The 16,171-nt window shown below is 38.7% G+C and overlaps 1 protein-coding gene across 1 annotated transcript in view; it reads left to right on the top strand.

Annotated features, from left to right (window-relative positions):
- The window catches only part of LOC133521832 (uncharacterized), a 158,962-nt gene extending 144,632 nt beyond the window's left edge, over positions 1-14,330 (top strand). The window contains exons 6-12 of the mRNA XM_061856919.1: positions 2,018-2,116; positions 3,925-4,043; positions 8,636-8,791; positions 10,273-10,507; positions 11,553-11,765; positions 11,944-12,196; positions 12,286-14,330. Coding sequence (XP_061712903.1) covers positions 2,018-2,116; positions 3,925-4,043; positions 8,636-8,791; positions 10,273-10,507; positions 11,553-11,765; positions 11,944-12,196; positions 12,286-13,509 — 2,299 coding nt within the window. The 3' untranslated portion in view covers positions 13,510-14,330. The remainder of the gene's footprint in view (positions 1-2,017; positions 2,117-3,924; positions 4,044-8,635; positions 8,792-10,272; positions 10,508-11,552; positions 11,766-11,943; positions 12,197-12,285) is intronic.
- Positions 14,331-16,171: the final 1,841 nt, after the last annotated feature.

The following is a 16,171-nucleotide window of genomic DNA, read 5'->3' as shown; positions in this document are numbered from 1 at the left end:
TTTTCACGTATTAGTCAATAAAACCACACATTTTAACAAATAAATCCAGTGACATATGATTTTTCTGAGTCAGACCATGTTGTCATACAAACGCGTGGCAATTTGTCTATACATTCTACATTGACGCTTTGGCATGGAAAACTATTTGTAGTGTCCTTAGCAACGGCGCAATGCATTAAACCGCTAACGATATTCACAGGGACATTATTGTTTATTGGTACGACCGCCAACCGCTCCCTTCATTGACGCCGCGAAGTAGAGTGGTGCTCGTGCATATAATTGATCTTTGAGCGTTATCGATAAAAATGTTTGGATATAGTGTATACACACATTAAAAATAATTACTTTCATACGAAAGTAATTATTTTTCAAGTAAAATTTTACAATTATTTTATATGCACCTAATGTTTAATTTAATACTTTTTAATTTGGATTAAAAATCGAAAAGGTAAGCCAAAAAATAAACTGATTTAATTAAGTACAATTGTACAAATGTTTTGTTTCAGAAATAAAATAATAACAGTATTACATTTATGCTGGCCCCCACACTAGGCATAGCCTGTCCTGTGGTGGATAATAAGGTTTACAAGTAAAAAAAAACAATACTACAATTGAAAATAATAATATACAGTTATTTAGAGTAAACGATTGAAAAAGAAACGGTGGTGAATGGAATTTACAGAGGTACAGTTTACAGTGAGTCAAAAAAGAAATATGTTCATCATTGCAATTTTTTTCAGTTTCCCTAAAAATCCCAGTATTAACGAAAAATGGATAGAAGCTACAGGAAGAGGGCCCTAACTGGTTTATGAGCGAGAAAAGTGTTATTTGTTCGGATCATTTTCAAGAAAAATGTTTCCAGTTACAGTTACAGATAGAATATAAATATGTTTAAAATAATAGTATATTGTATACTTAGTCGATCCAAAAGTTCTATCAGAAAGATTTTTACTGGTAATTATGATTACTGTTTCCTTATTATTCGTACATATGATATAAAAGCTTATTTAATGGTGAATTATACTTACTATATAACATGCTGGAATTGCTTTCAATTGGTGACGAAATATGCTATAATAAACTGAAACTTTTTTTTTAATGAAGCGCTCGCGTCTAACGACAATCCCAAAGTAAACAATTTAAACAAACATTACATCAAATAATTACTGAAATTTAAACCAATTTGATTAGTTAAGCATAAACAAGCTTTCGCATCATGGTACATGTTTTTTTTTTAAATTAAAAGCTTTGTATTACATTTTATCAGTAAAAACCTTTGTGAGAGAACTTATGGCTCAACTAATATACCTTACACGTACCTTAAAATTCTTAGCTCGTAAATAAGGTCAAAAATTTAAAGGAATATAAATTAAGTCTATGGCAATTATTACTTAAAACAAATATGTCAAAACTCTAAGGTCATTTTCAGAACATGTAAAATATCGATAGCTCTATCGAATTGTCCTCACTCTAGTGCCGCCGCTCTAGGCTCCTACACCGCGCGGTTTGGCCAATCACAGCGCGTGAATTGGTTGTCTGGCCACGCCTTTAATGATGTGGTGGGGGACAGTTGGAGACAGCGAGACTCGTTGAAATTATGCTTCGTTATAAATCTTCTTATTTCTTATATCTATGATATTTACAGTACCTGATTGTAAAATTTTATAACGGCTATAATGTAAAACAGATAAAATTGTTTTTTAGAACTTTTTAATTTCGTTTTAAGGTATCGTAATATTAAATCTTAATCCCGTTATTGAGGAGTACAAAAATAAAATACCTAAACGGTATTTTTCTCGAGAAACTTTCTGCCTCGCACAGCCAAACTGTGGAATGTACTGTCACTCGCAGTATTACCGGATACGGAAAAAATGATTTTTCCATCTGTTAGGCCGGCAATTGTGTTGCAGGTGTCCATGGGCGACGGTTTTTGCTTATCATTGGGCGATTTGTCAGCTCGTTTGCCTCTTATATCATAAGAAAATTATTAAATAATATTTATTTTGTGTTGTAACAGGTCATATTGCGAGCGAGTATTCCGAGACTGCCGCCTGCAGACATGCTACGTGCAGTCTGCGGCTTATCCAGGAGTCTACCCGAGGAACTTGCATTGCAGGTAAGAATCAAGTCGTGTCATTATTGAGAAGATGTGAGTACACCGCGAGTACACCGTGAACGCACATCGTTCTTCCGTCACTCTGGCTGAGGTGATCGGTTGGCCACATTATAAAAAAGTCGAACCTAACCTGACCATTTAATGAGGTGATCAATTCTAAAATAGCATTTCATGAAAGGATTGAATTCTATAGTATTTAAAAGAAATTTGGAACATAGTCGTAGTTCGTAAGCTGCTAGAACTTGAAAGTTACAAACAAATAGTTATGTTTTTAAAAGGGGGAACGCACCCTTAAACATTAAAAAATATTTGTGAATATGAACTTGTGATAAGTATATATTCATCGATAATAAATTTAAAGTTCCTAATATATCCCCCTCTTGATATGAGAATAATCAAGAAAGTAAAACTGACTAAACACTTTCTACCAAAAATATTTTGAACCCGACTATGCTGATGAGTTTTTTCCAAGAAACTAATAATGAAAAGGACGTAAGTGCCGAGAAGATACGTGCTGTAATGTTGCTGGTATGACTTTTTATACGATAAATGAAGGTACGGAGCCCTCCAAGGATGGCTCACGCTAGACCGGGCCGGGGCCAGGCCGGAGCATCCGGCGCTTCGTTTTCTATCGAAAGCACCACGTGATCACCGATCAGCCGTCATAGAAAATGACGTGTTGGACGCTCCGGCCCGGCCGGCCTGCGGTGACAGCATGGTTCCATTTTATCACTTGTCACTATGCCCGTCACTTTTGCTGTTACATACTTGTTAGAACGTGACAGACATGCTGACAAATGATAAAGAGCCGACCATCTTAGCCCTGCTGGTCTAGCGAGAGTCATCTTATGCGTGGTCCAAAATGCACTTGATCTGTTTGTTATAAATACGTATTTACCTACCCTTGGATTCTATGGACGAGAAAGTACCAAAGCAGAACAATAGATCCGATAAGCTTCAACGATTTTGTAAAGATGCTCAAACAATAGCGAATCTTCTTTCCAATAAGCAACTTTGTTTAACATACTATTAGTTTCTTCCTTTAATGTCTTATAATTAAAGTTAGATACTTACGCTACATTGTAATTAAGAACACAATTATCTTTTGTATTCGGTACTAACTTCGTTTCATTTATGTTTTCCTTTTTAGGAGTACGTTTTCTGATAATAATACTGCTTTCACGTAATCATAAATCAAAAATAAAGTTGGACCCGATACGCTTCCCTGAGGTACTCCATATAATACGTCTTCATGCGCACTGAAATAATCACCCAGGTTGAGTCGTTGCTTTCTACCATAGAATAATAAATAAATAATAAATATTATAGGACATTATTACACAAATTGACTAAGTCCCACAGTAAGCTCAATAAGGCTTGTGTAGAGGGTACTTAGACAACGATATATATAATATATAAATATTTATAAATACTTAAATACATAGAAAATACCCATGACTCAGGAACAAATATCCATGCTCATCACACGAATAAATGCCCCTACCAGGATTTGAACCCGGGACCATCAGCTTCGTAGCTGGGGTCACTACCCACTAGGCCAAACCGGTCGTCAAAATAATGATGATGAATATAATAGATGACATGATATTTAAAAGTTGCACATGACCGTCCCGTTCGGTCTTGGTATTTCTTTTACGTTCTTTACCTCTAGATCAATAATTTATGTAAGTCTTGTACGAGTATTTATTGTATTGTAGCACGGGCTGGTTTTCGCAACTCTACGACTGGCGCTTATTTTGCGTGACGGTATTAGACGGGAGGTTAATCTATTGATTTATTTTTTGTAGATACCATCTTAATACCCGGCTGCCTTACATAAAGCTGTATATCGAGAATGAGGAGTTCAATATCGACGGGCAGCGATGCGAGAACATCATGACGTGTCCAATGAGGCCTATTACTTCGGGTAAGTAAAGGACGTTATGCACGAAGAATTTCGGACATTGAACCGCCATTTTCTAATTATATTCGCTATCTGAAGGTTGTCTGGAAGAGATCGCTTTTTACCGATAAGTCCGCCTGTTGTTACCAACTCACTTACGTCCTTTTTTTGTTTGTAACATGTATTTTTCTTTGTAGTGCACAATAAAGTATTTTTTATTATTATCTCCTTGGATTTCACGGGCCTATAAATCCCGGTCTTTTGATAGGCTTGCGTGGGGATATAGATCCAACACGTAGAGGCCCCTTGGAGAGCTTTAATGTCATGTAGAACGCCTGCTGGAACCCGTTCACAGGCGCAACAATAGACACCCATGAACCGGTCGCAACAGGCATTGGGACTATTGTAGTAAAAGTGAACAGTATAACGGTCTATGGATTGAAGTTTGTGAGGACAATGAGACTGGGCTATTGCAAAGACGTCCGGACACTTGCCATAACAATGTTTTCACTAGTTATCGAGGCAGGCGGTGACTCGCAGCCCACTAGATGGGCCCCTGAAAATGCCGTCGTCAAGACGACCAGGAGCAACACCGGTGTGAGCGGCTCAGGGGTGTCGAGAGGTGTACGCCGCTTTCTATCCAGTGGCTGATAACAGCCACTGTGCCAACTCGCGTCTTATGCAAGTTTTCACTTCCATCCCTGAAGCATTTAGCTCTAACGACTCCTCTCTGGACGGCCAATGAAGGCAAGCCAAAGCTGAGAGTCCTGCGGGTCCCCTTGGGGTCCACTCCGACCGACGAAGACACGCCGGAGACGGAGACCCTGACCGACTCTCGGGAGTACTCGGGTCCGTGGGGTCGTTACTCCCCAACAGCTCGCCACAAGCTGCCCTGCGGTTATTATTATTATTATATTGATTTCCCGCTCGCACAGTGACATCGACCACCGGCATCATTGGCGGGACAACAATATAATTACTTGCGTGCGAAAGAGATGAGAATAGGTAGGTCAATATACGAAACTATTCGTGCTTCGCTAAGCAAATGCCACCATCCTATGTAAAGTAAGGACGCTTCCTTACTTTATATAGGAATGTGGGCGGCACAAGGGTATGGCTTAAAAAAACTTATTTTATTAACCGCTGCCGAAATTTATTCCCCAGGTCATAAACCTTTCACCGTACTACACCCAATTACTGATATGTAATAACCGGCCATCTTTCATTTTTTACCTGTGGCTAGATTTATGAAGCACATAAATAACAAGCACCCAATAATGGCGTAAATCTGGAAGAAACTTCTACGTGGGGGCCGATTCTGAGTAAATAATATGATAAGGCTTCCATATTATTTTGATATAGCCATCAATTCAAGTCAATTATTTATTCATAAAATTTGCATCTTATACGTCACTATATGTTTACAGATTATATGTATATAATAAATAGATGTTATAATTTTGTCGCAACTGGGGCGTTCCAGATCCGGCCCTGAGCATGGGCTTATTTACTTTTCCAGTTTATAATTTATGCTACATTTCCAGTTACTATTTACATTTGTACATAATTGTTACGAAAAAATTCGTCGATGGAGTACAAAGCGTCTTTAACTAGCTTTATTATCATTTGTCGTACAAAAGAAGCGTAATTCAGGGCCTGCTTAATTGCCGGAGGGATATTATTATAAACTTTCGGGCCAATGAAGGCAAGACAGTTTTAGTTTTAGCCAGTCGTGTGTGTGGCAAGCTCAGCTCATGCTGTCGTTGCGTGACGGAGCCATGCGCATCAGCGTTGGTATGGAAGTGGTTAATGTGACACCTAACATACTTAGCCAGTTCCAAGATGTAAAGACTGGGTACGGTTAATATATTATGTTCTTTGAACAAGTCTTTTGCAGGATGATCCCAACTTACACCAGCGATGATGCGCATTGCTTTTTTTGGAGCATAAAGACTCATTCACGTTCCGCAGCCCAACCCTAATGGTCAATCCCGTAACTTAGTATGGAGTTAAAGTGGCCATAGTAGGGTTTTTTTACGTTAGCTAAATCCAGACATGGGCATATTCTGCTAAGGGCGAAGCAAGCTGCCGATAACACGATAGACACGGCGCGTCTATATGAGGTGCCTATTTTAAGCCGGCATCGATGATTAGTCCCAAATATTTAACCTAGTCGACTTGAGGTACAGGGTGGCCATTGCATATGATGGGAGACTGCGCAGGGAATAAGAAAGAAATACATTTATTGAACGCCACAACATAGTACATAAAAATAAGGTGAGCAGACATTTAAAAAAAAATTGGACGCTACAATAGGACTCAGCATAATAGTTTTCTGTGGGAACCTGACTTAATCTAGAGTTAATGGCGACACATACGCCAACGACACACACTCAAAAAGAAATTACATTCAAATATATATAATATCTATGACATTGAGTCATATTATTTGGCATTAGAAATCAAAGTTGAAGTGGAGTTGCAGGCGTCCATAGACTACGGTGACTGCTTACCATCAGGCGGGCCGAATGCTTGTTTGCCACCGACGTGGTATTAAAAACAGTCAATCGTAACAAATATAATTTATATTCAGGCAACTAACCATAGGACCATACAATAATACAAATCTCAAAAACTAAACATCATTTTGGCGACACAGTTTTCTGTTGCGTCATCTGTTCCGGTGTAGAATTCGGCAGATTCCCACTGAACTGTCGAAATATTACACCTTTTGGCTAGAAGTCCGCACTCTGTCCATAAACTGAAATGCTTTGCAAGACGACTCCTGTTTACATATCGTGGGGGCCAATCAGCGTTAGTTATTATCACTGATTGTTGCAGCTGCGCACTCAGATTTATGGCTGTATCAAAACAAGTTTTAAACCGTATTAAATTGCAAAAACAGAATCGGCAGCATGGAAGGAACTTCTACCTGATATTAAATTCTTAGGAACTGTCAAAACTCGGGAACCCTCGTCTGCCTGTCGGTTGGCAACGTTTTTATCAGAATAATCTGTGGAATTTACCTTTTATGCTAAAAGACAGTTTGGTAATTGCGTAGGTAAAATGAATGGATTTTTTTTTACAAAAAAAGAATACAACAATCTAATTTAACTTTTGTTGTAAGAATTAATAATGTTTGTTGTTTGACAGTTAAAATTTACTACCTGACTCAATCTGTAATCAATAAAGAATGACTCAAGCTGGTACGGTTTGAGTCCGGTTCGAGGCATCCGACACTTCGCTTTCTATGAAACGAAGTGCCGGTAGCCTCGGCTCGGACCTCCAGGTCCGCCATTGGAACATGGTTATCCTTTGGGTACTCTTAGGAACCTTGATTCTCTTTAACACTAGAACAGTCGCACCCTAGTTTGAAACACATATAGTCGCTTTGGGGTCCACTGGACCCAGTAATCTAGATAACGCCCTGACAGATAAACGAAATGACAAATCGACGCGACAAACTTTCACTTGAAGGTACTAAAAACAATATCGTCGTGCAATACCTAACGAGCAAGTTAGCGTAAATAATAAAGGCGCTGGGTCCAGCAGACCCATTACCGACTGTTCTAGTGTTAAATAGGTACGAGTTTTTAAAGGAGTAAGAAATTGAGTTCTGGTTATCAACCCAATAATACTTAATATGTATGTATGCCAATATTATTTGTGAACGACAAATTATGCAAACATAAATTTTGGTTTCATTTTCGATAGTGTCGTAAAATAATAGCTAACAGTTTTGATAAGTCAATTTAAAAAGTCATACATTCTCTGACGTTAAAATATTACCAATACATTTTTCACCACACTAGCTCTTAAAATGCTCTCTTTATTCTTCAAAAACTTGCGAGAAAAATGCCTTTTTACTCACAAGAGTGGTAAAATAATTTGATGTAAACTTTGGGTAGATTTTTTGTGTTAGCTGGTATAATTGAATTTTATGTATCATTCAAAATAAGGATGGTTTTGAATGATCCACTTTTAATAGCGTTCATTTGGATTTGATTTCAAATGTTTTACAGTTAGTATTTTCCTTGCGTTGGTCTGGTGAACATTTTCGTGTTTCACTCGATGGCAAAGTTTCTTCTCGCCCCGTACCTTGAATTATTCTAACACTCAAGATTCCATGTGGGTCAAACATAAAACTGTGTTCGCATCTTTCCTGTAGACCCAAAAGTTAAGGGCTATTATGTTTAATTTTCTTATTTAACTCTTATCCACATGAAAAAGTACTCGTTTTATTTGGACAAGTATGATAAAATCATTACCTACATGCCCACAAACTGTTAACTATTGCCCACAGGAGAGAAAACTGTACAGTTCGAACGACCACACAAGGTTTCTCTCCTGTGGGCAATAATTAACAGCTTGTGGGCATGTAGGTTGTGGGCACTTATCCAAATAAAAGGAGTACCTTTTAATGTAAATAAGGGTTAAATAAGAAAATTAACTTTTATAATCCTTAATTTCTGTGTACGTCTACAGGAAAGACTCAAACATAAAACTGTTTGACCCATTGTTCAAATTTTGGAATCTTCGAGCAAGTGCAAGTGAATATTAGCATTAGGGGTTAAACAACTTTACCTCCTTGTAAAACAACTATTACTTTTTCACAGGAGCAGAAAACTGCCCGTACGACTACATAAAGATATACGACGGCAAAGACGAGTCCGCCTTCGTAATCGGAACGTTCTGCGGAATGGGAAAATTCCCCTACTCCATCATCGGGACTTCGCAGGATCTGTTCGTGGAATTCGTCAGTTCACCTGCAGGTAAAAATAGTTTTTATCATTATTTGCTGTTATTATCAATAGATACGCATAATATGAGTACATATCAGCAAATATATACAAATATTAATCAATAATACGTATTCTCATATGAACTACACTAAAAACTATTAAATAGGAATCAAATGAATCTATTTTTCATATTGCACGTTCGATTTTAAAATATTTTCATTTATTGGAAACAAGTACTCCCGGTACAATAGGAAGTTTTCTATAGTATAATAACTTGAAATACGTGACTTTTGCCTTATTACGTTCAATGCACTAAGTTCTCGATAATTTCAAAATGCAGGTTACTTTACGCTGTATTGTAGAAAATATAAAGAGAACATCTATAGCTACATTCTCCGTAGTTTTTAAATGTATTAATATTGTAGGTAATATGAAGAGAATATCTGTATTATACTATGAAAATAGAAAGAAATATATATACATTGATCTTGCGATAAGTATTTACTACTTACAGCATATTTTTGTTTGACGACCGGTCTGGCCTAGTGGGTATTGACCCTGCCTGTGAAGCCGATGATCCTGGGTTCGAATCCCGGTAAGGGCATTTATTTGTGTGATGAGCACTGATATTTGTTCTTGAATCATGGATGTTTTTGATGTATTTAAGTATTTGAATATTATACATATATATCGTTGTCTGAGTACCCACAACACAAGCCTTCTTGAGCTTAAAAGTAATAAATATTGTATATCCCATTTAAAGATTTTACTCTTATTTACTTACTTTGTTTAATTTTTTTAATATAATGGGTCATTTATTAGTTTAGTCTGACAGCTGATTGTAACGTAGCTACATTGCTGATCATATCACGAAATGCCAGTTCAAAGAGTTAAATAGATCCCTAGGCTACTGTCGCGAACGTATTACGAACCAGCTAATATTTGCCAACGTCATGGAGTAGATGGCGCTAGTAGTCATGTTTAACTTAAGTAACCGCTTCGAGGTTATTGGGATTTTTTGAGGGAAGTTGAGAGGGTAGATGAGAACGACAGTAGGAAAAGGAGGTTGTGTGCGAACAGATCGACGCGGCAGTGATATTTGCTTTTAGATCAAGTCAAGAACGTTCTTATGGTGTTATTAGAATAATGATGTGTCTCTGGTATATTGTGACCAACGTTATCAGTACTCAGAGTGAACAGTGATCCAGTGAGGCTAATATGAACTTAAGGTAATACAGTTTGACACCAGCACAACTCATATCGTCATCTCACTAACATCCAGGCCTCATAGGTATGTAGTACATTTACATATCGCTTTCCAGTATCCGTAAAACCATTAGCTCATTCGATAGGTTAATAAGTATGGTGAGCTTGACGACAGCTACTTTGGTTATGAGATCATAAAAAATTAACTGTGACCCAAAGCAACCGTGCGCCAATAAATATATCCAAGATCTCGTTATCCATAATTCCTACCCAGAACAAAGTGTAACTTCAAAATCAATCCTCAGGTCCTCTTCTCAACACCGGCTTTCACTTCAACGTCGGTAACTGGCCAGGCCACGTCGAAGCCCCAGGGTCCAAGGTCGGCAAGTGCGATTGGCTCCTAACAGCCGAATCCCTGAAGAAGTCAGGGGATACGGAGGGCATCTTCCTCTCTGTGGCCCATTGGTATCCTCCACACACGTCGTGCACTTATCTGATGCAGGGATTGCCTGGACAAGTTGTGAGGCTGTATTTCCCAAGGTAATATTCTTCAGCCTAAAACTGTTTAATATCTACTGTAATAGCGGACTTTCTTATTCTTGAAACTTTATAAGCCTCAAATATTTAGTTAAATCTTGTTCTATCGCTTTCTTGCAAATACAGTACATAAGTCAGAATTACAGATTAAGATAGACAATTATGTAATAAAGAAAGAAGATATTTTAACACCAGGAATTTCGTACATTGACTCGCCTGTTTATATCTCAGTCGCACACGCGTAATTATATTGCTGTCCAGCCCATGTTGCCGGCGGTCAATGAAGCTGTGCGAGCGAGATAGGGATATAATTATGCGCGTGCGATAGAGATAGAAAACAGGCGGGTCGATGTGCAAAATTCCTTATGCTCGGCGTTCTTTTGTTTAGCTAAATGCGGCTTGTAGCGCCTATATGAATAACGCTATAAGTGTGTTATATTTTTTATACGTGTGTTAATACTACTACTAATACATTGTATTAGAAAGAACTTACTAATAATTTATTGTCATTTTTTTGTGTTAAATTTATTGACATCTACGTAATTATGTTGAAATGCACTTAAAATAATTATAAACTAGCGTATTAATTTGATCTTGTGTTTAAATTTAGTTTAAATCTAATTTGCATGATAATTTTTGAAATTGTAAGTTTTACTTTATTTAGTTATTAAGTAACACTTCCCATATTGTATGCCCTAACAGGGTATCATGTACCTATTAAGACTGTAAGGACTGTAAAACCTTTATGTACTGATGAACATGATAACAATGAATTAAATGTATATGAAAATGTGCTCCACCAACTTGAGAATTTTCGAAGTAATTTTACTGATCAAATTTTTACACGAAAACAAACAGTGGGCGTGCCTTTGAGGATGATACTTTGCTGTGTTGATTATGAAGTACCAAGACAAATGAAGGGATTTTTAATTTTATCAGACTCTTTGTAATAGATTTGATTGATTAGTAACTTCATGCCAAATTGAAAAACAAAATCAGTCCGATAGCTATGATGACCGTTATTCATGATATCTTCCTTTTTCATCAGCTTCCGGATAAACAGGATAGAGTCCCCAATAGTGCCATGGACTGGTGACTGTGGAGAATCCCTTACCCTATACGACGCCCCTAGACCTGACGACGCCAGGATCATCAAAACGTTCTGCGACACCTTCAGTAGACCGATGGAAAAACATGACTTTGTGTCCACCGGGAATGCCATGTTTGTTAGATTTGAGAGCAAGACTGGAAGCTACAGCGGGTAAGTTAAAAAAAATAGATCTGGACATGTTTACAATATTGACATATATTATATATGTGTGGAAACATTAAGTATATGTGTGGAAACAATCTTTTGCATAACCATAATAACTTCTACGGACTTTATTTTTACTTCGTGCTTTAAACAAATAGGTAAGATGACTTGTCTCTTGTTCCAGATCTTCACTATATTACTGGGCTCATTACGACTTCTTTAATAACACTCGCTTCGGCGAGCCGGTACAAGGCACTGCATGCGATGAAGTCATAGCATCGTGGAAGCAAAGGGCTGGTCGACTCAGGTCGCCTCTTAACACGCTGGTGTACAAGCAAGCACCGCCGGGCGAGGACGTACATTGCTTGTATAGATTCGTCACTGACAAGAGAATCTACGCGAGAGTCATATTGACGATCCTGAGCATCAATTTCAAGGTGAGCATCTACTTATAGAACATTTCAGAAAACAATCTTATGGCTTAGATTTCTTGCGGGTACCTACTAAGTATGTTTTTTGTCTACAGGAGCATCCATACACTCCAGTATCCTGTCAAAATTGCTACGAAGACCGCGCGGATAAATTAATAGTCTGGGAACCAACTGCCGGTGGAAGAAGCTTAAATGCTTCTTTGGGAGTTAGCACCACGCCTTTACCTCTACATCTTGCAGTTCAAAGATCACTGGGGTCATGTCTTTGCGCCAAGCACTCTAATACAGTATCACGCGCCAGGCCATATAGAGTGGTTTCGTCAGGAGAGTCATTGAATCTGCAACTGATTGTAGATAATGCTCATGCTGCTGCGTCATACTTCAAAAATCCATCTCCACTCTTTGAAGCACGATATGAATTCGTTCATGGACCCCTTTGCGGACCGGCAGTCCTCGCAGCTGCTTCCGACGGAGAAATTGTCTATCCTCATTTAGAAGCTTTAGGGTACACAGAGCCACCGAAACGAATTCAATGTATTTGGGATTTAGAAATTGAAGAGAAACGAGATATTTGGCTTCATTTTGATAGCATCAAGTTTGCGTCACGCCATTGTGATGAAGGGAATATTCAGATTTACCTACCTGGCAGAGTGGAGCCTTATTTGTCAGTTTGTGGTGAAAATGTATCTTTAGCTCGAGAATTGCCCATATTGTCAGCGGGTGAGCTTGGATTTGAGTCGTTAGATGATCCTCTAGTTATTGAAAAGGAAAAGACGAGATCTATTAGAATAGTTTTCATCGGCAGCGCGTCTCCCGCTCGAGCTAATTTCAAAATCGCTTGGACTGGACTGTACCACTTGCCCAAAAACTCTGATGGCACACTAATGACATCTCGTTTGACCGATGGCTCTGGAATGAAAACAACAGATTCAATGCATGGCTGCGATTTTATATGTCCTGGCGAAGCTTTGTGTATTCCAGCCAGACTGATTTGTAATGGCGTCGTCAATTGCCCCAACGTGACAAGTACAGAACGAAAGTTCTGGACGACAGAAGAGAAGGCAGCTAGAGAGGCGTATTCGGAAGACAGTTTGCGCCGTTTAGGTTACTTAGATTTGTTGAATGGGATACCTTTAGGGCAGTTGCATGATGAGGCGCCTGAGTTGTGTGCAGGGGCGAGAAGTGCTGGTGGAGGTGATTGGATGGCGCCAGCTTTAGGAGCAGGGCTGGCGATTGCTTTAGGTGTGTTGGCGTTAGGTGCTGCTTGGCGTCTTTGCTGCCGCAAGCGGTCGCCTGATGAAGAATCCCTGGATTACTGACATGGGGCCCGCGGCGCGCCGCACGCGCCGCGCTCCCTCCACTCCCGCTCTACCTCCCGAGATTTCCCTCAGGACTGGAGCTTACATTGACAGACGCTGTACTGAGCCCCGGAGCCCTCCTTAGTTGATTATTGAACAATCGCGAGTAACGATCGTAGCATCGCGTGACTGCCGTGTGAGGTTGAAGTGTATAATGTGCTGTAAATCAGTGGGGTTTGCTGCAGTGCACTTTTAATCTTATTTTATCTACAGTCATCTATGCTATAGGTACCGGTGAAGTTAAAAAGTTCTTATACTTGTGACTTTTAACTTAGCACATCAAAGTATAGGTATATGCCCGTTCTTTGTTGTCTTTTAAGGAGGGTCTGTTTTTAGGAGCTCAAAGTTTTGTAATTAGTGTATATAACCCATTATTAATCGTAAAATGCTTGACAAATCATAGGTTAGGACCGTGATAGTAGCCAAGCAGTTAAAATATTTAAATAAGCAAGCTGTCTCAGTTTTTCATTGTATTCGATATCATCAAGAGGTCATTGTCATTAGGGTAAATTTAACAGTAATGGAATTATAAAGCTTATTGTTGCATGTGACTATGTTCAATTTGTATGACTAGGTTCCCGGTTGTGCCGTGTTACCCTAGATTATTCGACTTGTGCATTAGGAAGGATTATGTTTTTTGATATTGTTATATCATCAAGATACAAATTCTTATCCTGAATCCATAGTTTCTTAAGAACTACCCATTGATATTTTATATGGAATTATTTTCTGTAATAATATTTTGAAATTATTGAATTGAATAATTACTGCGGACATTAAGAGAAATGCCACTTTGACTGATGTTTTCTGGTCCGAAAATATTAGGCAGTATCTTACCTGAGCGAATAACTCGCGAACGCGAAGCGGCGCGGGTGAATTCAATCCTTTGATACCTATGGAAGTGTCCTACGTGGGCGATCTCCGAATGCCGTTGGGCCGCCGCGCCGCGCCGCGTCGCATTCGTGAGTCATCGCCCACGTAAGCCGCGCTGTAAAAGAAATGTGAAGATTTAACTCAAGGAATACGATTACATACAAACAGAAATGAAAGACAGTAATTTGGAAGTTCATTTTAATAACCCAAAAATAAGAGCTCAAGTAAAAATTAAGTTTACTAGGTTACTATTTTAGGTAAGGAGAGCGGCCCAATGCTCGACATGCTAATGCACAATAGTTGACACTCTTTTGTCACCTCTATTGCGAATGACATCAGTTTTTTTTATACTACGTCGGAGGCAAACAAGGACACGGCCCGCCTGATGGTAAGCAGTATCCGTAGCCTATGTACGCCTGCAACTCCAGAGGAGTTACATGCGCGTTGCCGACCCTAACCCCCTCCCGCCCCTCGTTGAGCTCTGGGAACCTTACTCACCGGCAGGAACACAACACTATGAGTAGGGTCTAGTGTTATTTGGCTGCGGTTTTCTGTAAGGTGGAGATACTTCCCCAGTTGGGCTCTGCTCTAGATCTGGAATGACATCCGCTGTACTGTGCCCTACCACACAAAGCGAGATGACATTCACAATGCCCATACCTCTCTTATCTTAGTTTAAAGATGACTTGTTCTGGGACAGTGACAAGCACTGGTACGTCTACCTTACCTAATGTTATTTATTTCCTTTTTCTTAGCATTCTTTTCGAAGAAATGATTAATTCTGAAACACTGATTTGATTGTTATTTCAGGCCTCTCGCTCCAGGTTTTTCCTGATGCAAAGGCTGTCCATCTTAATTCAACGCGGCAATGCAGCGAGCGTGATGAGCACCTTTGCATCGGGAACCCGGGGCGGGTTTCAGTACTGGTAGTTATTTTATACAAGTTATTTTTTTTAAGTTGATTAAGCTTAGTTTTATGTTTAAATAGATCTTATTCTGTATTGTTGTAGTATGAAATTAAATATTTGTATTGTTTTCAGACGATAATATTAATCATTTACTGTCTTCTTCTAACATTTGATTAATCGTTATTGTAAATAAACTAAAATAAGATCGTTACTAGATTTTACAATATTTGTAAAATTTTAGCGATTCCTTTAATTGATTATGTCCATGGGCGGCGATGATTGCTTCCCAACAGGCATCGTCTGCTCGTTTGCTGACTACATAAAAAAAAACTCAATTTAAAAGGAATTACTAAAATGTTAAGTAAGCTCAATAACGAATAATTATTCAAAATAATTTAGTTGTATTATTGCACTTAGACTTATTTAAACTATGCCTTTACAATAGTTTCGGAAAACCACGTTATCAATAAGAAATTGTAAAGTTTTACCCCCTTATAGGTACATAAACGTCTACTAAAGTTCCTTCAAACCTTCAAGAAAAGAGCGTACTCCCATCTTAAAGGTCGGCAACGCACTTACAACCCCTCTGGTGTTGCAGGTGTCCATGGGCGGCGGTTATCGCTTACCATCAGGTGATCCGTCTGCTCGTATGCCTTCACTACCATAAAAAAAAAAGATGACAGGCCGCTAATAATCGTTTGTCCCTTTCCGACGCATTGATATGATGGAAAGGGACAAACGATTATTAGCGGCTTGTGAACTTTAGTAGACGTTTATGAATAAGGGGGTTACTATTTATCTATGCTCTAATTTTATTTTATATTGTTAGGTATATATTTCCA

Source organism: Cydia pomonella, chromosome 10, assembly GCF_033807575.1.
Source record: "Cydia pomonella isolate Wapato2018A chromosome 10, ilCydPomo1, whole genome shotgun sequence".
NCBI lineage: Eukaryota > Metazoa > Arthropoda > Insecta > Lepidoptera > Tortricidae > Cydia > Cydia pomonella.
The sequence above is the reverse complement of the archived record's forward strand: the minus strand, read 5'-3'. Positions and strand labels throughout refer to the sequence as shown.